Source organism: Loxodonta africana, chromosome X (assembly GCF_030014295.1).
Source record: "Loxodonta africana isolate mLoxAfr1 chromosome X, mLoxAfr1.hap2, whole genome shotgun sequence".
In the NCBI taxonomy this organism is placed as follows: domain Eukaryota; kingdom Metazoa; phylum Chordata; class Mammalia; order Proboscidea; family Elephantidae; genus Loxodonta; species Loxodonta africana.
Window position 1 is genome coordinate 19796645 of NC_087369.1, and position 23286 is coordinate 19819930.

Sequence of the window (23286 nt, forward strand, 5' to 3'; positions counted from 1 at the left end):
ATGGGCAAAGGACTTGAATAGACATTTCTCCAAAGGAGATATACAAATGGCCAACAGCACATATAAAAACGTTCAACATCATTGATTATTTAAAAAAAAAAAACCCAACCCATTGCTGTCGAGTTGATTCCAACTCATAGCAACCCTATAGGACAGAGTAGAACTGCCCCATACGGTTTCCAAGGAGTGCCTGGTGGATTTGAACTGCCAACCTTCTGGTTATCAGCTGTAGCTCTTAACCACTATGCCACCAGGGTTTCCTCATTGATTATTAAGGAGATGCAAATCACAATCACAATGAGATACTACTTCACATCTATTAGGATGGCTAAAATTAAAAAAGGAAAATAACAAATGTTGGCAAGGACGTGGAAAAATTTGAACCCTCATTCATCGCTGGTGTGAATGTAAAATGGAGCAGCCACTGTGGAATATAGTTAGGCAATTCCTCAAAAAGTGAAGCACAGAATTACCGTATGGCCTAGCAATTCCACTCCAGGGTATATATCCAAAAGAATTGAAAATAAGGACTCAAGTATTTGTATGTCGATGTTCACTGCAGCATTATTCACAAGAACCAAAAAGTGTAAGCAACTCAAATGTCCACCAACAGATGAATGGATAAACAATATATATGTATACACACACGCACATACCCGTTGCCGTCGAGTCAACTCCGACTCAGTGACCCTACAGGACAAAGTAGAACTGCCCCACAGGGTTTCCAAGGAGCAGCTGCTGGATTCGAAATGCCGACCTTTTGGTTAGCAGCTGAACTCTTAACCACTGCGCCACCAGGGAACCATATATACATAGATAATGAAGTATTATTCCACCATAAAAAGGAATAAAGTACATGCTACATGGATGAACTCTGAAAACATTATGCCAAGTGAAATAAGCCAAATAGAAAAAGACAAATATTGTGTGGCTTCACTTACATGAAATATCTAGAATAAGCAAATTCACAGAGACAGAAAGTAGGCTAGAGGTTACCAGGGACTAGGGGTAAGGAGGAATGGAGAGTTATTGCTTAATGGCTACAGAGATTCTTGTTTGGGGTGGTGGCAAGATTTTAGAAATAGTGGTGATGGTTGTATAACATTGTGAATGTAATTAATGCCACTGAATTGTATACTTCAAAAATAGTAAAAATGACAAATTTTGTTATATATATTTTACTATATTAAAATTTTGTTTTAATTACTGAGCCACTTTTCCTGAAATCTCCTATTCTGAGTTTTTCCAATTAGGTAGATAAAAGGGATCAGACTATACTGTTCTGCAACCTATTTTTACTGAACGTGTATTTGTCTTTCTACCAACACCTTTAGATAAGGGAGCTTTGGTGGCACAATGGTTAAGCGCTGTCCTAGTCATCTAATGCTGCTATAACAGAAAATACCACAAGTGAATGACTTTAACAAAGAGAAATTTACTCTCTCGCAGTCCAGTAGGCTAGAAGTCCAAATTCAGGGTGCCAGCTCCAGGGGAAGGCTTTCTCTCACTGTTGGCTCTGGAGGAAGGTCCTTGTGATGCCTCAGTCTTCCCTTGGTCTGGGAGCATCTCCCAGCACAGGAACCTCAGGTCCAAAGGATGCGCTCTGCTCCCAGCACTGCCTTCTTGTGGTATGAGGTCCCCGTGTCTCTCTGCTCACTTCTCTTTTATATCTCAAGAGATTGGCTTATGACACTATCTAACCTTGTAGACCTCATCAATATAACTGCCGCTAATCCATCTTATTACATCATAGTGATATGATTTACAACACATACGAAAATCACATAAAATGGTGGACGATCACACAAAATGGTGGACGATCACACAAAATGGTGGACGATCACACAAAATGGTGGACGATCACCCAGTACTGAGAATCATGGCCCAGCTAAGTTGACAAATATTTTGGGGGGACACAATTCAATCCATGACAAGTGCTCAGCTGCTAATCAGAAGGCTGGCAATTCGAATCCACCCAGCTGCTCTGCAGAAGAAAAGACCTGGCAATCTGCTTCCATAAAGATTACAGCCAAGAAAACCCTATAGGACAGTTCAACTCCACAGCACACAACAACAACCACCTTTAGATATACTGCAGTCATCTTAACAACCTCTTAGTTTCTTATCATGCATCATGATAGGCCATGATTTATCGTAACTAGTCCCCAGTTCATGGATATTCAAGTTACTTCTTAAAGTTTTGCTCATACAGAAAACACTGCACAACAGCCTTGCATTTCTGCAAGTATTTTTTTTTTTTTATTAAGCTTCAAGTGAACATTTACCATTCCAATCAGTCTGTCACATGTAGGTTTACATACATCTTACTCCCTTCTCCCACTTGCTCTCCCCCTATTGAGTCAGCCCTTACAGTCTCTCGTTTCGTGCCAATTTTGCCATCTTCCCTCTCTCTCTATCTTCCCATCCCCCCTCCAGTCAAGAGTTGCCTACACACTCTCCCGTGTCCACCTGATTTAATTAGCTCACTCTTCATCAGCATCTCTCTCCCCCCAACTGACCAGTCCTTTTCATGCCTGATGATTTGTCTTCGGGGATGGTTCCTGTCCTGTGCCATCAGAAGTTCTGGGGAGCATTGTTTCTGGGATTCCTCTAGTCGCAATCATACCATTAGGTGTGGTCTTTTAGTGAGAATTTGGGGTCTGTAACCCACTGGTCTCCTGCTCCCTCAGGAGTTGTCTGTTGTGCTCCCTGACAGGACAGACATCGATTGTGGCCGGGCACCAACTAGTTCTTCTGGTCTCAGGATAATGTAGGTCTCTGGTTCATGTGGCCCTTTCTGTCTCTTGGGTTCTTAGTTGTCGTGTGACCTTGGTGTTCTTCCTTTGCCTTTGCTCCAGGTGGGTTGAGACCAATTAATGTATTTTAGATGGCCGCTTGTTGGCATTTAGGACCCCAGGCGCCACAATTCAAAGTGGGATGCAGAATGTTTTCATAATAGAATTGTTTTGCCCGTTGACTTAGAAGTCCCCTCAAACCAAGTTCCCCAGACCCCAGCCCCTGCTTCATTGACCTTTGAAGCTTTCATTTAATCCCGGAAACCTCTTTACTTTTAATCCAGTCCAATTAGGCTGACGTTCCTTGTTTTGAGTGTTGTCTTTCCCTTCACCCAAAGCAGTTCTTATCTACAGATTGATCAATAAAAAGCCCTCTCCCTTCCTCCCTCCCTCCCCCCTTTGTAACCACATAAGTATGTGTTCTTCTCCGTTTTTTCTGTTTCTCAAGATCTTATAACAGTGGTCTTATACAATATTTGTCCTTTTGCAACTGACTCATTTCGCTCAGCATAATGCCTTCCAGATTCCTCCATGTTATGAAATGTTTCAGAGATTCGTCACTGTTCTTTATCGATGCACAGTATTCCATTGTGTGAATATACCACAATTTATTTACCCATTTGTCCGTTGATGGACATCTTGGTTGCTTCCAGCTTTTTGCTATTGTAAACAGAGCTGCAATAAACATGGGTGTGCATATATCTGTTTGTGTGAAGGCTCTTGTATCTTTAGGGTATATTCCGAGGAGTGGGATTTCTGGGTTGTATGGTAGTTCTATTTCTAACTGTTTAAGATAACGCCAGATGGATTTTTTTTTTTAATTTTTATTGAGCTTCAAGTGAACGTTTACAAATCGTCAGTCTGTCACATATAAGTTTATATACACCTTACTCCGTACTCCCATTTGCTCTCCCCCTAATGAGTCAGCCCTTCCAGTCTATCCTTTCGTGACAATTTTGCCAGCTTCCAACCCTCTCTACCCTCCCATCACCCCTCCAGACAGGAGATGCCAACACAGTCTCAAGTGTCCACCTGATACAAATAGCTCACTCTTCATCAGCATCTCTCTCCTACCCACTGTCCAGTCCCTTCCATGTCTGATAAGTTGTCTTCGGGAATGGTTCCTGTCCTGGGCCAATAGAAGGTTTGGGGACCATCACCGCCAGGATTCCTCTAGTCTCAGTCAGACCATTAAGTCTGGTCTTTTTGTGAGAATTTGGGGTCTGCATCCCACTGATCTCCTGCTCCCTCAGGGGTTTTCTGTTGTCTGCAAGTATTTTTATGGGACAAATTCCTACAGTAGAAACAATGGGTCAAAGTATTCACATTTGAAAATTCCCCTCTAGTTCCCCCCTACTAAGGAGAGCTATTGGATAGTCCCCCCCGCCCCCGCCACTAAGGAGAGCTATTGGAGTCAGCTGGATGAATACTAAATGAGCTAATACACACACGCATGCACGCACGCGCACACGCCCTCTGCTGGTCCTGCATATAATTTTAAGTCCAGAACAGACAATAAATATTATCAAATGGCTTTATGGCATCAGTTAGACCACATGTAAGCAAACTATAGCCAGAGGACAAATCCGCCCAAATGCCTGAGTTTTTTTGTTTGTGGTATAGTCTAAAAGCTAAAGAATGAGGGTTTTATAATGAGCTTTTTTTTTAACATTTTAAAATCATTGGGAACAAAACAAAAGAAAAAACTTTTGTGACATGGGAAACTCAGATTCCAGTGTCCATAAAGTTTTACTGAAACAAAACCACCCATGTGTTTATATACTGGCTGCTTTCGTGCTCCAACGGCAGGATTTAGTCATTTCCACAGAGACTGGACGGTGGGCAAGGCCTGAATTATTTACTATCTGGCCCTTTACAGAAACAGTTTGCAGCCTTCCAACCTAAGCAACAACATTTCAGTGTTTTAAGGAGTAGGAAACCCAATTCTCTAAGCAAAGGGCAACGAACGAATTTTCATAAAGCTACTGAAGAAAAGCTCTGGGGGTTAAGGCCTCTTTGCACTCTACAGTGAGGAGGCAAACAGTCTCATGTTTCCTTCTTTACTATGGTTGGGAAGTAACCATCGGAAGGGCAAGTAGCTACAGCAGTTCGGGTTGCGGGACTATCCACCTCACTTCGCTCTTGAGCCAAGCTGTTTTTCCTCTAAGTTCATTCAGTTTTAGCTTTTCATTTTTGCTTTGTCATCAAATAGTTATAATTCTTACCAAAAAAAAAAAAAAAAGTTGCCATGGAGTCGACTCAGACTCATGGCGACCCTACGTGTATCAGAATAGAACTGTGTGTCATAGGGTTTTCAGTGGGTGATTGCTCGGAAGTAGATCACCAGGCCTTTCTTCCAAGGCACCTCTGGGTAGACTCACACTTCCAACCTCTCCACTAGCAGCCAAATTCGTTAACCATTTGCACCAACCAGGGACTCCAGCTATAATTATAGTTGCCAAATATGAATAATTTTTCAGAGACAGAGAATGTATTCTCCCCAATGCTTTCTGAGGCTACCCTCCACAGAGAAAAGGAGACATGATAAAGCTTAAGTGGAAGAACAACACACACACACCAGTAAATGTGATATTACTACCAAGCCTAGCCCTCTGACAATAACTAAGTAACGTAAAGGTTACAGGAATATTTAAGCAGTTTACTGGAAATGGGGACCAGGGGGCAAAATTCCTCACAGGAGGAAATTTTTTAAAACTTGCCATAGGACTTTTGGAATGGTTGCTGATAGTTTTAACCACTACCTTGAAGATTTGGTTGTATGGCCAACGTATTGTCAGTGGAAATTCCATTCCCAGAATCTTCCGTTTCCGAATCTTCTATAATCACAACATCATCGTCATCACTGTCAATGGTTATAACAATAAAACCTAAGAATAAGCAAAGAGAAAGTTTAGGTTGAACACTACATTAAATAGTTTCTAGAGAAAATTACCTTATAAAGTTATGAATTGTTTAAAAAACATATTTTATCTGGAAAAATTGTATTAAATATTTTATATGCCTAATCATTACAAGTTAGCTAAGAAATTAATTATTTGGTATGAAGCTTTGATATATATACATAGATAAACATGCCTACATATACACACGCAGTCTTATTTCTAGTACTTGCAATTTAATAGATCAATTTTATTAAATTTCTTCTCTTTCAAGAAATGTGGCCACCTGGCTGGCCCATGCTACCATGTGTTCTGTGATGTGCTTTTAACTTTTAAATGATGTTTTTGGTGTTATACAGCTGCACTGTGGTGATCGTAATTCCCAAACTTGTTCTCTAAAACGTAATATTAATTTTTATGATGCTAATGTAGAAATACAATGCAAAAGTAAATGTTATCATGAAGCAAATTAAATTCAAAACGAGTCTCACAAACGTGAATTAGATAACCACAAACTAGCTGTGCAGTATCAACCCGGCAAACCATTTTAAATAAACACAAAAAACACCACATTACGTAAAATTTATGGTCTCTAAACGGGCTTTCTTATTTCTTAAGACTGGCCTGAAAAAGAACAAGTATAATCCTACAGTATTAACTCACAGATCATGTTTACACTGCACCCTAACTTGGGACTTAATAGACTTGTTTCGAATAGACCAAGGCAGAATAAAGCCATTAGCTAGCGTGAGGGGGATGTGGTGGTGCGAAAATTGTTCTAAACCAGCCATGAGACGATGTAGGTTCCAATTTGGCTCTGTCACTAGCCAGAGGTAAGACCAGGCGAGATACACCTTCTCTTTTGCCTGTTTCCTCATCCATAAAATATGGGGCTGGGCTTGGAGTCACTCCAGCTCTACCTAACACTCTCAACTGGAGCTGGGGGGCGGCGAGGGGGAGCTGGAGGGGGAGGGGAAGAACATTAGAAACTACCAAACAAAAGGGAATTGGTTTAAATAAACCACGATATTTCCGTATGATGGAATGGTATATAGTCAGTGAGAAATACCTTCTCAAAGAACATTTACTGATGTGAGAAAAGCTTTTAAAATAATGCTAAAGGGGGAAAAAGGATTTAAAGCAGAAAACGAGCACAATCGTAACCCTGAGAAAGGAAGGAAACACACGAATTGTTATTTCTAGTGGGTATCTCTGAGTGGCGAAATTATTTTCTTCATTAGGCTTCACAGTATTGGTTAGATTCTCTACAATAAAGTTGACTTTATAATCAGAAGAAATCAACAAAGGAAATGGACATCTTACTTTTAAAACAAGTTTCTACACATCAACAGATTTTTCAAAAAAGAGATAGTAAAGCTATGGACAATTCCACTGAGGTTCCTCAATATATTTCTAAAATTCCAGTTAATTCCTTTAGATATACATGTAACTTTTAAAACTGATTTTTTTTAAAGACAGGTTTTTTGTTTTTTAATAGTCTGCACCCAGGGCGCAAGGCATTCATTTGCCATCAACATATCAGATAAGGCTTTGCTCACAATGGTGAGACTGAAACCGGCGTTTCACACTTTAGAACCACCAAGGAATGCGCAGCGAAACAGGATAGATCACAACAGCGCCAACTTTTTTTTAACAAAACTGTGTTAATACACTGAACAATGGCATTTTCAACCTCCCGGCAGGCAGGACTGTGAAAAACCATTGTAAGTTTCAAACTTCAGAGACTACAAAGTTTGCTAGATAGCAGAAAATGCAGCCAAAATTCTCCCCCATCGCCCAGCACTTGCTGCAAGCCGGCCGGCAAGCGAGCCTCGAACCCGAATCTAGCCCGTGCCCTGCTTTATAAACAACGAGCCGAAAAGTTGCTTGTAAAATCACCATTTGTAAGCATTAAATCACAGTTTACAACTTCATGGTACAATACTCTGGAGCAACTGAGTTCAGAGTTCAGGAAGAGGCAGGAGAGAAGCGATCTCCAACCACGTTAACGCCTTTTCTCTAAGCGCCCCCGTGCTTCGCGCAGCTCCCGACTTTTCGTAGCATTTCCTGACTCCAGCCTCGACCTTCCTAAAACAAAGAACTGGCTACACAGGGATTTCTGGACAGCACGCCTACACCTGTACCCTCATCCTCCTTCTTTAAGCATTTACAATCAAGCAGCCAGGCTGCGCTCCCTGTCTCTCTGATCACGCGCGGTCACCCTCGAAGCCTCAAAATGCGCTCCACACAACAGCTGTTCTAGTAACCAACTTGCTAGTTTCCCAAGTCTTTAAGCTCGAAACTCTGCGTTAAGTCGGAGAGTCCAGGTCCTTCCTCGCCCCCACCCATTCCCCCAGGGAAAGAAAAAGGATGAAGACCGACCCGCCCCAGAAAGGCAGCACCAAGTAGCGAGTAAGCGACCAGCCCTCAAAGCTCGCGCGCACCTGCGTTCCGGGAGAGGCGCGGGAAGCCCGAACCTTCCCCCTCCCCCAGCCCGCGCAGCGCTGCTGAACCACGAGGATGCAAGGGCGCCACCTCTCGGTCTGCGGAGTCCATCCTCCCGGAGCCCCAACCCCCCCCCCCCCCAGTCCCGCGCGGTCGATCCTACCCGGGACTGCGTTCCTCACAGCAGATGCGCTCTGGGACCCCCCGGGCCTCAGCTCCCGTCGCGTGGGGCTGACCCGCCACAGCATCTCCGTCCCGCCTCCCGCGGATCCGATCCTCCCCGAACCTTCAATCCCCGTCCTGCGGAGCAGATTCTCCCCGGCGGGACCCCCGCCCTCGTCCCACGCGGCCGATCCTCCCCGGGACCCTGCCCCCGCAGCCGAAGCGTCCAGGGACCCCCGGCACCGGTCCCTCAGGACCTATCCTCTCCAGTATTCCCGGCCCCGGTCTCGCGGTGGTCTATCCTCCCCGGGACCCCCGGCCCCCTTCCCACATGGCCGATCCTCCCCGGGACCCTGCCCCCACAGCCGAACCGTCCAGGGACTCCCGGCCCCCATCCCGCGGGGTCTATCCTCCCCGGGACCCCCGGCCCCCTTCCCACACGGCCGATCCTCCCTGGGACCCTGCCCCCACAGCCGAAGCGCCCAGGGACCCCAGCCCCCATCCCGCGGGGTCTACCCTCTCCGGGACCCCCGGCCCCATCCCACGTGGCCTATCCCCCCCGGGACCCCGACCGCCGCGCCTCAGCCCTTTCGCGCATGAACTTGGGCAAGAAAGTTCAAGGGGAGAGCGACTTGCGGCGACCCAGCTCCCGGAGCGTCGACGGTCGAGACGCTTAGGACCACTGGGAATCCCCCCGAGCCCGCGGACGCCCCGCGCCTGGGGCCAGGTCCCGTGGGACGCCCGGCTCCCACCCGCCCGGCCAGTGAGCAGCCCTGGGCGGGAGCCGCGCCGCCGTCTGAGGGCAGTCCGAACCCTGTCAGAGCCTTTCCCGCGCCCGGGCGAAGACGGGGCACATGCTAAGGGGACAGCTGCAGAGAGCCCTTACCGTCCCCCTCAGACATGGTGAGGCTGTAGCGGCGTCAGCTGGAACTGCGCTCCTCAGGCTCCCGGACTGCGACTGCTCCCGGCAACTGCAACCCAAGAGTGAGGCGCTGAACGCCAGAGGCTCGAAACGCCCCTCCAACCAAAGACACTGCGACTGCGCAGAAGCGCTCGGCGCGCCCGGGACTCAGCGGGGGGCAGGGTCGAAGCGTAGTTGGGCTCGTGGCTTCCCCCATTTTCCACTTGTTTAGGCGGGCTTTTAAGAAAATGGAACCGGGGTACCCGACTGTGCCGTTCCGCCCCTCCGAAAATGTTTTTCATGCAAGTCATAGGAGAAAAGTCTATAATGTGAAAGAGTTGAGCGTAGACTATCTCATGTTTTCCGGAATGGCATAGTCAGGTCCAATGCCGGTTTGGGGAACAAATCGGAAAATAATCCAACTTTTAAAATGTCCCCCTAATAAAAAAAAAATACTGCCCACTAAATCCTTCCATTCCACCCTGTCCTTCTGTTACACTGCCTTCTACTTGCAACTTCCCAAACAGTCATGTGCCTCATTCCTCCATAAAGCAATATTAGCTACGACCTTATTTCGTCCGCAAAACCGTAAGAAGTCCGTATTAGGGTCCCATTTTAAAGATGAGAAAACTGAAGCTTGCAGAGTTTGATTCACTTGTCCGAAGCTATGAAGGTAGTGGCAGAGCTATGATCTGGGTCTCTATGAGTCGGAATCGGAAACCCTGGCGCTGTTAGTGGTTAAGCTATGGCTGCTAACCCAAGGGTCGGCAGTTCGAATCCGCCAGGCGCTCCTTGGAAGCTCTATGGGGCAGTTCTACTTTGTCCTCTAGGGTCGCTATGGGTCGGAATCGACTCGATGGCACTGGGTTTGGTTTGGTTCTTTGGAGTTGGAATCGACTCTATGGCAGTGGGTTTGTTGTTGTTGTTTTTAATCTGCCTCCATAGCACATAGGCATATTCCCTACGTCATTGTACCTCTGGTTCAGTGGTATCTGGAAATTCTTCACGTCCTTCAAAACCGGTTCTAGTACTACATCTGTTCTAATAATAACTCCACCGAGATGTTTTCCTTCGGCCCCCTTGTAAGAATGTAGGATCCCACAGCAGGTTACCTTCACCTCCTCTGAGCACTTAAATCACTTTTTTGATAACAGAGATCCTGGTTAACGTGCCTTTCCCCTTCTAAGTTCTAGAGAGCTGCATCACGTCTTCATCTTTAAACAGTACCTCTCTAACAAGGTTCTAAGAATTAAATGTTATAAAATATAAAGCACCCAGCACAGTGCCTGGAATTTTGGTTCCATTTCTTCACTGGCCAGCTATGCAATGATTCTTGGGACTGTGCATCTCCACATTTTGGAGAAAGGGTGAGAATTACTTTATTTGTAAGAAAGAAAGGTGTAGCTTGTTAGGTAGAAATACAGAGCTGTTTTGCTGTTGTTGTTAGGTGCTGACTCATAGCGACTGTACGTACAACAGAACGAAACACTACCTAGTCCTGCGCCATCCTCACAATCGTTGCTATGTTTGAGCCTCTTGTCACAGCCATTATGTCAGTCCATCCTGTCGAGAGTCTTCCTCTTTTTCGCTGACCCTCTACTTTACCAAGCATGATGTCTTTCTCCAGGGACTGGTCCTTCTTGATATGTCCAAAGTACATAAGACGAAGTCTCATCATCCTTGCTTCCAAGAAGCACCCTGGCTGTACTGCTTCCAGACAATGTACCGCTACTATTCATAAGGTTTTCACTAGCCAATTTTTTTAGGAGTAGATTGCCAGGCCTTTCTTCCTAGTCTGTCTTAGTCTGAAAGCTCTGATGAAGCCTGTCCACCATGGGTGACCCTGCTGGTATTTGAAATATAGGTGGCATAGCTTCCACAATTCCAGCAACACACAAGCTACCACAGTATAACAAACTGACAGAGGAGTGGTGCTTTCACTGTTGTACTGGGGTATAAATGTGTGTGTTGCTGTGTACAGTCAATTCCGACTCATAGTGACCTTATATGACATTGTAGAAGTGCCCCCATAGGGTTTCCTAGGCTGTAAGCTTTATGGAAGCAGATTGCTAGGTCTTTCTCCCACAGAGCCACTGAGAGGGTTTGAATCATCAACCTTTCTGGTTAGCAGACGAGCGCTTAACTGTTTCACCACCAAAAAAAACCTGTTGCCATTGAGTCGCTGGTTCCGTAAGGTTCATAAGGGCTCCTTTAAATGTATGTAGAAGTGTGCATACAGAAGTTGAGCAGTTCAATGGGTGGACTGTGCTGGTTATTGATAAATTGTCTCTTAGCTCCAAATTTCAGTCTGTGAAAACGGATCTGTCATTGTCAATTGCCATCGAGTCAATCCCTACTCATGGAGACCCATGCATACAGAGTAGAACTGCTCCATTGGGCTTTCAAGGCTGTGACCTTTCAGGAGCAGATCACCAGGCCTGTCTCCCAAGGCACCTCTAGGTAGGTTTTGAACCCCCAACCTTTTGCCTCGTAGTCAAGTACTTAACCATTTGTGCCATCTGGGCCCTTTAAATATATTTTACCTTTTGCCAGTGGCACAATTTAAGCTTTTGTCAGTAGGAGATACAGGAGAGACCTTGTAGGAGGAAAGGATTTTGCTTCCTGGTTCCCATGTGTTCCGTAGGTGGGCTGCCGCAGAGTACAGCTTTGCCTAGCACCTACAGGGAAGATGTTCACTAATTTCCAGAGGGTATTTCCAGCAAGTTCCATCAGTGCAGCACCACAGTGACTTGTCTGCTGAATGGCATACTCGTGCCCTCTTGGGCCATCAACAGACTGCCAGCATGAGTACAAAAGAGAAATACATTTCTTTATTTTTAAGCTCCTGGGATTGGGGTCTCTCTGTAAAGCAGCAGAGCACCATCCTAACTGCAACAATAAGAACTGAAGGAGTGATGAGGTGGGCGATCCACCCCTGCCCAAGCTGTCCTGTCCAGGACACCCTTGCCCCTCCAGGGAGGTGTTGGGAGTCCCAGGCTATTGAGAAAGTGGCAGGGTCACCACAAGTAGCTTGGGCTCAGGCAGGTGTCCTGGTGGATGACTGGTGGGTTCACTGCAGGAAGTCCAGACTTCTGAGGAGACTTGTCCTGCAGGGTGACCGGGCTTCCCAGGGCCATGCGCTGTTCCCAGGCTGTGCTGCCCACCAGCACCTCCTCCCTCCTCCGTGGGTCCTCCAGGCTGCTCTGTCCTCCATCCCTACCCCCACCTTCCTCAACTCGTGTGAACCTTCCCTAGCCTCCTGGGCCCCGGGCTGGGCTACGGATGGCGATCTTCTCCTCCGTTGGCGGGATCTGCTGCTCAAGGTAGGCTGAGTCACTCCCTCGCTGTGGGGCTCCAGCCCGGTGTTTCTTTCTCACTCTCTCTCTTGAAGCCGGCTCCCGTCTCTACCAGCGCAAACCCTACTTCCTCCGTTAAAAAACTATCCTTTCTGCCGCTGAATTCCACGGCTGTGTTCTACAGGATTGCTTTGGGCCAGCAGTTCAGTCTGTTAGGTCCTGTGTTGCCCCGGCAGTGGTTCTCAGACTTGAACTTGCATCAAATCACCTGGACAGCTTGTTAAAACACGGACTACCCACACTAGCTTGTGTGGGGTGGGGCCCAAGAATCTGCATTTCTAACAAGTTCCCGGGTGATGCCGCCGATCCAGGGACCGAATTTTGAGAAACCGCCTTTGATCTGTTAGAGCCGGGCCATTCAACACTTTAGCCACCAGCCACGTGTGGCTCTTAAGCACTTGAAATGGGGCTATTCCAAGTTGCGATGTGCTGTAAGTATAAAATACACACTGAATTTTAAAGACCCAGCCCCAACCCATTGCCGTGGATTCGATTCCGATTCATAGCGACCCTAGAGGACAGAGAAGAACTGCCTCCTAAGGTTTCCAATGAGCGGCTGGTGGATTCCAACTGCCGACATTTTGGTTAGCAGCAGAACGCTTAACCACTGCGCCCCCAGGGCTCCAACTTTAAAGACAGTACCAAAAAAAAAAAAGTACAATGTCGCTTTAATAAGTTTTATATTAATTACAGGAAACCCTGGTGGCGTAGTGGTTAAGTGCTACGGCTGCTAACCAAAGGGTCAGCAGTTCGAATCCGCTAGGTGCTCCTTGGAAGCTCTATGGGGCAGTTCTACTCTGTCCTATAGGGTCGCTATGAGTCCGAATCGACTCGACGGCAATGGGTTTGGTTTTTTTGGTTTATATTAATTACATGTTGAAATGATAATAGTTGGCTATATTAAGTTAAATATATTAAAATTGGTTTCATCTGTTCTATTTTTTAATGTGGCTGTTAGAGACTTTTAAATTACATGTGCGGCTCACATTATATTTCTATTGAACAGTACCCTCATAGAAAATAAAAAGAAGTAGGATATCAAACTGTAGAAAAGAAATATGACATTTGGGATCTTTAGTAGTTTGAATAATGGATGAATGTTTGACGATATTAAGGAATTGCTAACTTTTAAATAAAGTTTTAACAGAAGAATTGTGAAGATAGCAGTAACATATACTCCTATGGTTAACATTTTACTATGGTACATTTGTCAAAACTAATAAACTAATCAATACTGCTACAGTATTGTTAACTAAAATCTGTAGTTTATCCAGATTTCCTTAGCTTTTATCTAATGTCCTTTTTTCGGAAACCCTGGTGGTGTAGTGGTTAAGTGCTATGGCTGCTAACCAAAGGGTCCAGCAGTTGGAATCTGCCAGGCGCTCCTTGGAAAGTCTATGGAGCAGTTCTACTCTGTCCTATAGAGTCGCTATGAGTCAAAATCGACTCGACAGCACTGGGTTTGGTTTGTTTTTGGTCCTTTTTTCTGTTCCGGGATCCCATACAGGATACCCCATTAAATTTAATCATCATGTCACATTAGGCTCCTCTTGGCTGTGACAGTTTCTTAAACTTTCCCAGTTTTTGATGACCTCGACAATTTTCAAGGGTAGTGGTCAGATATTTTGTAGAATATCCCTCAATTTGGATTTAGCTGGTGTTTCTTTCATGATCAGACTGGGGTTATGGGTTTTTGGAAGGAAGCTCACAGAGGTGAAGGACCTTTCTCATCATACTGTATCACACCGTCGACATGACTTTTGACTGTTGATGTTAAGCTTCATCACCCAGCTGAGGTAGTGGGTTTTAGGTTTCTCCACTGTAAAAAAAAAAAAAGTTTTTTTTTTTAAAGTGGGCTCTTTATCCCCCTTCCATACTGCCCCCTTTGGATGGAAGTCACTATGTACAGCCCACACTTAAGGAGTGGGGAGTTATGCTCCACCTCCTTGAGGGCCAGGAGCTACATAAATCATTTGGAATTTTTCTGCATGGGAGATGTATCTCTTCTCTCCAATTTATTTATTTATTCAATCATTTTTTTATCAGTAGGGACTCAAGGATATTTATTTTATATTTTGGATTATAATACAATACTACTTAATTTTTTTAATTTTTATTGTGCTTTAAGTGAAAGTTTACAAATCAAGTCAGTCTGTCATACAAAAATTTATATACACCTTGCTGTATACTCCTAATTGCTCTCTGCCTAATGAGACAGACTGCTCCTTCCTTCCACTCTCTCTTTTCGTATGCATTCTGCCAGCTTCTAACCCCCTCTGCCCTGTCATCTCCGCTCCAGACAGGAGATGCCAGCATAGTCTCAAGTGTCTACTTGATCCAAGAAGCTCACTCCTCACCAGCATCTTTTTCTATCCCATTGTCCAGTCCAATTCCTGTCTGGAGAGTTGGCTTTGGGAATGCTTCCTGTCCTGGGCTAACAGAAGGTCTGGGGGCCATGACCACCGGGGTCCTTCTAGTCTCAGTCAGACCATTAATATACTACTTAATTTTGCTCCTCAAATTGTACCGCTTTGGCCATTGGGAGCTCTTTCAGTTGGCTCCTGTGTCTCTTCGACATTAACTCCATAGCTGTGGTTTTTTTGTTGTGACCTGTTTGTTCTTTTTGAGGCACTTCTTACTTTCTGGCACTACAAGATGCTTCAGGCTCATCTTGTATATTCTCAGCCTTGATCCTAAAATCAGCTATTTCTCCAAGGAGCCCTGTTTCCTTTTAGTGGAACATAGTGGTAGAAATGAATTATTAATTTTTAAAGTGTGATAATGGTATAGTGACTTTTTTAAAAAAAGTTTCTTTATCTTTTAGATATACATACTGATATATTTATAGATTAAATGATTAGTCATATTTGCTTCAAAATAATGCGGAAACGGGGAATGTGGGTTGGGATGACGGTAAAGCAGGGTTGATCATGAACTGATAATTGTTGAAGTTGGATGAAGGTAGGGGTTTCTTTTACTATTCTGTTTTTTCATATGCTTGAAAGGTACCAATAAATATTTTTTTAATTAACTTTTATTAAGCTTCAAGTGAACGTTTACAAATCCAATCAGTCTGTCACATATAAGTTTACATACATCTTACTCCCTACTCCCACTTGCTCTCCCCCTATTGAGTCAGCCCTTTCAGTCTCTCCTTTCGTGACAATTTTGCCGTCTTCCCTCTCTCTCTATCCCATCCCCCCTCCAGACAAGAGTTGCCAACACACTCTCAAGTGTCCACCTGATTTAATTAGCTCACTCTTCATCAGCATCTCTCTCTTCCCCCTCCCCCTCCCCCCCCCCCCGCTGACCAGTCCCCTTCATGTCTGATGAGTTGTCTTCGGGGATGGTTCCTGTCCTGTGCCAACAGAAGGTTTGGGGAGCATGGCCGCCGGGATTCCTCTAGTCTCAGTCAGACCATTAAGTCTGGTCTTTTTATGAGAATTTGGGGTCTGTATCCCACTGATCTCCTGCTCCCTCAGGGGTCCTCTGCTGTGCTCCCTGTCAGGGCAGTCATCAGTTGTGGCCGGGCACCAACTAGTTCTTCTGGTCTCAGGATGATGTAGGTCTCTGGTTCATGTGGCCCTTTCTGTCTCTTGGGCTCTTAGTTGTCGTGTGACCTTGGTGTTCTTCATTCTCCTTTGCTCCATGTGGGTTGAGATCAATTGATGCATCTTAGATGCCCGCTTGTTAGCATTTAAGACCCCAGACGCCACATTTCAAAGTGGGATGCAGAATGATTTCATAATAGAATTATTTTGCCGATTGACTTAGAAGTCCCCTCAAACCATGTTCCCCAGACCCCCGCCCCTGCTCCGCTGACCTTTGAAGCATTCATTTTCTCCCAGAAACTTCTTTGCTTTTGGTCCAGTCCAATTGAGCTGACCTTCCATGTATTGAGTGTTGTCTTTCCCTTCACCCAAAGCAGTTCTTATCTACTGATTAATCAGTAAGAAACCCTCTCCCACCCTCCCTCCCTACCCCCCTCGTAACCACAAAAGTATGTGTCCTTCTCAGTTTTTACTATTTCTCAAGATCTTATAATAGTGGTCTTATACAATATTTGTCCTTTTGCCTCTGACTAATTTCGCTCAGCATAATGCCTTCCCGGTTCCTCCATGTTATGAAATGTTTCACAGATTCGTCACTGTTCTTTATCAATGCGTAGTATTCCATTGTGTGAATATACCACAATTTATTTACCCATTCATCCGTTGATGGACACCTTGGTTGCTTCCAGCTTTTTGCTATTGTAAACAGAGCTGCAATAAACATGGGTGTGCACATATCTGTTTGTGTGAAGGCTCTTGTTTCTCTAGGGTATATTCCGAGGAGTGGGGTTTCTGGGTTGTATGGTAGTTCTATTTCTAACTGTTTAAGATAACGCCAGATAGATTTCCAAAGTGGTTGTACCATTTTACATTCCCACCAGCAGTGTGTAAGAGTTCCAATCTCTCCGCAGCCTCTCCAACATTTATTATTTTGTGTTTTTTGGATTAATGCCAGCCTTGTTGGTGTGAGATGGAATCTCATCGTAGTTTTAATTTGCATTTCTCTAATGGCTAATGATCGAGAGCATTTTCTCATGTATCTGTTGGCTGCCTGAATATCTTCTTTAGTGAAGTGTGTGTTCATATCCTTTGCCCACTTTTTGATTGGGTTGTTTGTCTTTTTGTGGTTGAGTTTTGACAGAATCATGTAGATTTTAGAGATCAGGCGCTGGTCGGAGATGTCATAGCTGAAAATTCTTTCCCAGTCTGTAGGTGGTCTTTTTACTCTTTTGGTGAAGTCTTTAGATGAGCATAGGTGTTTGATTTTTAGGAGCTCCCAGTTATCTGGTTTCTCTTCATCATTTTTGGTAATGTTTTGTATTCTGTTTATGCCTTGTATTAGGGCTTCTAAGGTTGTCCCTATTTTTTCTTCCATGATCTTTATCATTTTAGTCTGTATGTTTAGGTCTTTGATCCACTTGGAGTTAGTTTTTGTGCATGGTGTGAGCTATGGGTCCTGTTTCATTTTTTTGCAAATGGATATCCAGTTATGCCAGCACCATTTGTTAAAAAGACTATCTTCTCCCGAATTAACTGACACTGGTCCTTTGTCAAATATCAGCTGCTCATATGTGGATGGATCTATGTCTGGGTTCTCAATTCTGTTCCATTGGTCTATGTGCCTGTTGTTGTACCAGTACCAGGTTGTTTTGACTACTGTGGCTGTATAATAGGTTCTGAAATCAGGTAGAGTGAGGCCTCCCACTTTCTTCTTCTTTTTCAGTAATGCTTTACTTATCCGGGGCTTCTTTCCCTTCCATATGAAATTGGTGATTTGTTTCTCTATCCCCTTAAAATATGACAACCAATAAATATTTTAAAAAGAAGGAAACATTTGCTAGAGCCAGCATTTGTCCCGTTGGATTAAATGAAGCGCAAATATCAATGATAATTATTTTATTTTTATCTGAGAGATGTACTGGAAATGACGATTTTTTTTTTAAATAATTTTGCTTTTTTGTCCTTTTACTTATTCATCTAACATCTGATATCTACTATGGAGGCGATACTATGCTAAACTCTGGGAATACAAAAATTAATGAAACCATCTCAGCCCTGGAGGTGCTCACAGGGAAGAAACATAGCAATTCTGAACTGTCAATCAGGCAGCACACTGGGGGACAACAGACTGGCGGGACACATAGACCAAAGAGAGCCATGGGAGGTAGGAGGCATAGGACCTGGTGACCTCAGGGCTGCAGGACGTGGACAAAGAGGAACCGGGGAGGAGGGGTGAAGGTGCCACTGCCCCCTGGCCAAAGACCACCAGGGACCCACGTGCAGTTCAGCAAGCTGAGTTTCTTTTTCTCCTAGGCAGGGAGAACGCAAGCGGTGGGGTGCATGGGGAGTCTCAGGAAGAGGTGTCAGAAAGGGCCTCTAGGATTTGGGCTTTGGTTAGGCGATTTGGGGTGTGTTCAAGGACGCAGGCTTTGCTCTGCCTTGGGTGCCGTCAGGAAGTAGGGGTAATTCTGGGCTTGTAATGAATCTTCCGAGGCGCCAGGAGTGTAGTGAGACTAAGGCTGTGGTTGGTAAAGACGTTTGGGCAAGGTTCCTGTTTTGTGTTTTCAGACACGCTTATGGTTTAGTCTTGATTTTGTCTGGGTCCGTTACGGCCAGAGTGGCCCTGTCTGGTGTTGGTGTTCTGGGAAATGTGTTTATATTCAGAGGAGAATGCCCAAGCTCAGTTGTGAGCACCAAGGCCCAGCTGATAGTGCCAGGCAGCTCCCAGATGGCAGGACTGCTGGCTTCTCTCTTTCTCAAGGGGCTATTGACAAGGCAGGGGCTGGAGACAGGTAGGTTGGCGAAGAGAATATGGGGAAAGATGCCGAATTCAGTTTTAGGTATGGTGAGGATGAGATGCCTGTGGGACTTGTAGATGGGGAGATCGGTAGACAGATATACAGGCCTAAAACTCAAGGAGAAAGTTCAGGAAGAAACGGTGGCAAGAGACAGAGATTTGGGAGTTTTTAACCTATAAATGATATTATTAAAAACTACGAAAGCAATCAACTTCCATTAAGATTACAGCCAAGAAAACCCTATGGAGCAGCTCTACTCTGTAACACAAGAAGTTGACATGAGTTAGAATCGACGGCAGTGGGTTTGGTTTTCTTAAAGCAGTGGTTCTCAATCCCAGCAGTACTTTAAAATCACTAGTTTATTTCATCCAAAAATTATATAGGAGTTTGCTTTATTGTGCCCAGAAGAGTTTTATCAACTCCTAATTTTACGGCATAGATACCCCAGACTGTAGCCTGTACACACTTTTTTTGTGTAATTCAGAGTGCTGCTTATAGTTTACTATATTCTCAAATTTTGAGAAAGTTCCATGAATGCTTAAAAATAGTTATTCTTTTTTTAAAACTTGAAATCTATTAATAAAACCTTTTAAATTACATTAATATATCATTTTACTTGTGTCAAAGGCTGAATGGTACATTAAACTGTTTATTTCTATTGAGTTTCTATTAAATTATCCATGTGGTCTATCTAGTTTTGCTTTGTATTTTTTGAGGCTATGTAATTGCTCACACACAAATTCACGGCTTGTCTTCACTGTACTAGAAACTCTCACCAATGCAATGACTCCTTCTGACTGTTTTTTGCCTGCATCAGTATTGTCACCACAGCCTGCTTTTTGTTCACTTGCTGATCAATTTGTGTCCAGCCCTTTATTTTTTGGTGGTTAAAGCAAATGACAATGTAGATAAAAGCATATAATTATTTTTTAAATCAACCCTTGAATCCTTTTAAAATGGGAGTTTAATCTATTTATCCATAATGTATGTGTATTCCAAATTGTTTAGTCTTCTGACATATGCTTTCTTTTTTCCTATGCTTTTCCTGTTTTCTGCCTCCTACAAAATAGCAATATTTTATTTCCATTTACCTTTTACAGTGATTTGGAGAGTGTTTGGCCTGTGGATTTTTTGTTTGTTTGTTTTTTCCAAAGGGTCCTGTTTTCTCCTCACAGGGAGAGTCTCCTGGGATACTTGCTCCTTGTCCAGTTTGAGTGTTCATGTCTTCTGATTCTTTTGGGTAAGGTCAGCTAAACCTCAAAGAGTTACTCCAATAGTGGCATTTCAGACACTTTGGCAGGCTTGTGGGGAAGATATTGGGGGCAAGCGGGGACTGGGGTGTTAAATCGATGTTAGCCAAATTTATCTAATGGAAGGAATTCCCTGGGTTCTTGTGCAGCATACAGATGACAGATCAGCCCCTTCCCTGAGGATTGGGATTCTGGGGATCCAGACACAAGCAGGAATTATATGGGGTGCTTTTCCTAATTCCTTGTTTTCTTAAATGAACAATTATAATAAAAGCAGTACACTGCAGAAAAATCAGGAAGATGAACAAATGAGGTGAGACATACCCAGAATCCCACCCACTCAGAAATGACCACTATAAACAGGTTTGTATATATCCTCCAAAAATCTTCTAGACATGTAAACACATCTACTGCATTTTTATGCAATTGACACGTGTGTTACCCGCTTTTTTGCCAAGCATGCAACACCCCCCACCCCCGCCCCGCTATTTTCGTTAGCACGCTATGCCGCACGTTATATGTGTGGGCCGTTATTTACATGGATGCATTATTTTCGAAAAAATAAAGCATATAAACACACTACATAATCTCCTAGAGAAATAATGCTATACTGTACATCCGCTACTGAGACCTACTTTGATCAAAACCCAAAAAACCAAACCCGTTGCGGTCGTGTCGATTACGACTTACGGTGACCCTATAGAACACAGTAGAACCATAGAGTTTCCAAGGAACACCTGGTGGATTCAAACTCCCGACCTTTTAGGTTAGCAGCCTTAGCACATAACCGCTAGGCCACCAGCGTTTCCTACTTCGATCAACATACCATGAATATCTTTCCACGAAGAAATAAATTCCCTGAATATAATTTTGACCGTCCCCTTATTGTGGACCTTCTCAGGCTTTTTATATTATTTCCAAACTGTTCTCTGGATATGTTGTACCAAATTTTGTTCCCAACAGCTTGATTACCTAATATTATTTTTGATCTTTGCTAATTTGATAAAAAGCAAAGAATAACATACACTTTGTTTTAATTTGCACTTGTTCATTAGTTGAACATTTTTTACGTTTTTTTTTTTCTTTAAGGATTTAATATATGATAAAGGTGATTTTTTTTACCATTGAGGAAAAGAGGGATTATTCAGTAAACAGTGTAGGAAAAACTGGTTTACTATGTTGGGGAAAAAAAGATTTTGAATAAAATGCCCACCAGAAGTATTTACAAAATCCTTTTTTTTTTTCTTTTATTGTACCTTCGATGGTTTACAGAACAAATTAGTTTCTCATTAAACAGTACACATGTTGTTTTATGACATTGGTTAACAGCCTCACAGCACGTCAACACTCTCTCTTCTCAACCTTGGGTTCCCTATTACCGGCTTTCCTGTCCCCTCCTGCCTCTTGGGGCTGGCGTGTCCCTTTAATCTCATTTTGTTTTATGTCCTGTCTAATCTTTGGCTGAAGGGTGAACCTCGGGAGCGGCTTCATTACTGAACTAAAAGGGTGTCCAGGGGCCATGCTCTCAGGCTTTCTCTAGTCTCTGTCAGACCAGCAAGTCTGGTCTTTCTTTTTGAATTAGAATTTTGTTCTACATTTTTATCCAGCTCAGTCTGGGATCCTCTATTGTGATCCCTGTCAGAGCAGTCAGTGGTGGTAGCTGGGCACCACCTACTTGTACTGGACTCAGTCTGGTGGAGGCCGTGGTAGATGTGGTCCATTAGTCCTTTGGACTAATCTTTCCCTTGTGTCTTTAGTTTTCTTCATTCTTCCTTGCTCCCGAAAGGGTGAGATTAGTGGAGTATCCTAGATGGCTACTTACAGGATTTTAAGACCCCCCCCGCCCCGATGCTACTCACCAAAGTAGGATGTAGAACATTTTCTTTATAGACTATGATATACCAGTTGAGCTAGATGTTCCCTGAGACCATGGTCCCCACAGCCCTCAGCCCAGCAATTCGGTACCTCAGGGAGTTTGGATGTGTCTATGGACCTTCCATGACCTTCACTTGTACAGGTTGTTCTGGCTTCCCCAGTATTGTGTACTGTCTTACCCTTAACCAAAGTTACCACTTACCTATTGTCTAATAAGTGTTTTTCCATCCCTAACCCTCTCCTCCCTCATAACCATCAAAGATTGTTTCTTCTTGTATGTAAACCTTTTCATGAGTTTTTACAGTAGTGGTCTCATACAGTATTTGTCCTTTTGTGACTGACTTATTTCACTCAGCATAATGCCCTCCAGATTCATCCATGTTGTGAGATGCTTTGAAGATTCATTATTTTTTTATCTTTGCGTGATACTCCATTGTGTGTATGTACCATAGTTTGTTTATCCATTCATTATTTACAAAATCTTGAAAAGAAACCCATAAATCTACCAAAAGAGATATAACCTGTTAACCCCTTGCCATTGCTTTGACTCCAACTCATAGATGTGTATTTATAGAAGGACCCGGCAGTCTAATTCTGAAAAGCATTAGCCAGTGAAAACCTTATGAATAGCAGTGGAACAATGTCTGATATAGTGCTGGAAGATGAGCCCCCCAGATTGGAAGGCACTCAAAAGATGACTGGGGAAGAGCTGCCTCCTCAAAGTAGAGTCAACCTTAATGACGTGGATGGAGTAAAGCTTTCAGGACCTTCATTTGCTGATGTGGCACAACTCAAAATGAGAAGAAACAGCTGCAAACATCCATTAATAATCAGAACCTAGAATATACAAAGTATGAATCTAGGAAAATTGGAAATCGTCAAAAATGAAATGGACACATAAACATCGATATCCTAGGCATTAGTGAGCTGAAATGGACTGGTATTGGCCATTTTGACTCGGACAATCATGTGGTCTACTATGCTGGGAATGACAACTCGAAGAGGAATGGTGTTGCATTCATCGTCAAAAAGAACATTTCAAGATCTATCCTGAACTACAATGCTGTCAGTGATAGGATAATATCCATACACCTACAAGGAAGACCAGTTAATATGACTATTATTCAAATTTACGCACCAACCACTAGGGCCAAAGATGAAGAAATAGAAGATTTTTATCAGCTGCTACAGTCTGAAATTGATCGAACATGCAATCAAGATGCATTGATAATTACTGGCGATTGGAAGGCAAA

The 23286-nt window shown here is 43.8% G+C and overlaps 1 protein-coding gene across 1 annotated transcript in view; it reads right to left on the bottom strand.

The window, feature by feature from the left end:
• BEND2 (BEN domain containing 2) overlaps window positions 1-6365 on the bottom strand; it is a 77894-nt gene extending 71529 nt beyond the window's left edge. Inside the window, exons 1-2 of the mRNA XM_064278048.1 lie at window positions 6359-6365; window positions 5558-5683 (exon numbers count right to left, since the gene is read on the bottom strand). Coding sequence (XP_064134118.1) covers window positions 5558-5683; window positions 6359-6365 — 133 coding nt within the window. The remainder of the gene's footprint in view (window positions 1-5557; window positions 5684-6358) is intronic.
• Window positions 6366-23286: the final 16921 nt, after the last annotated feature.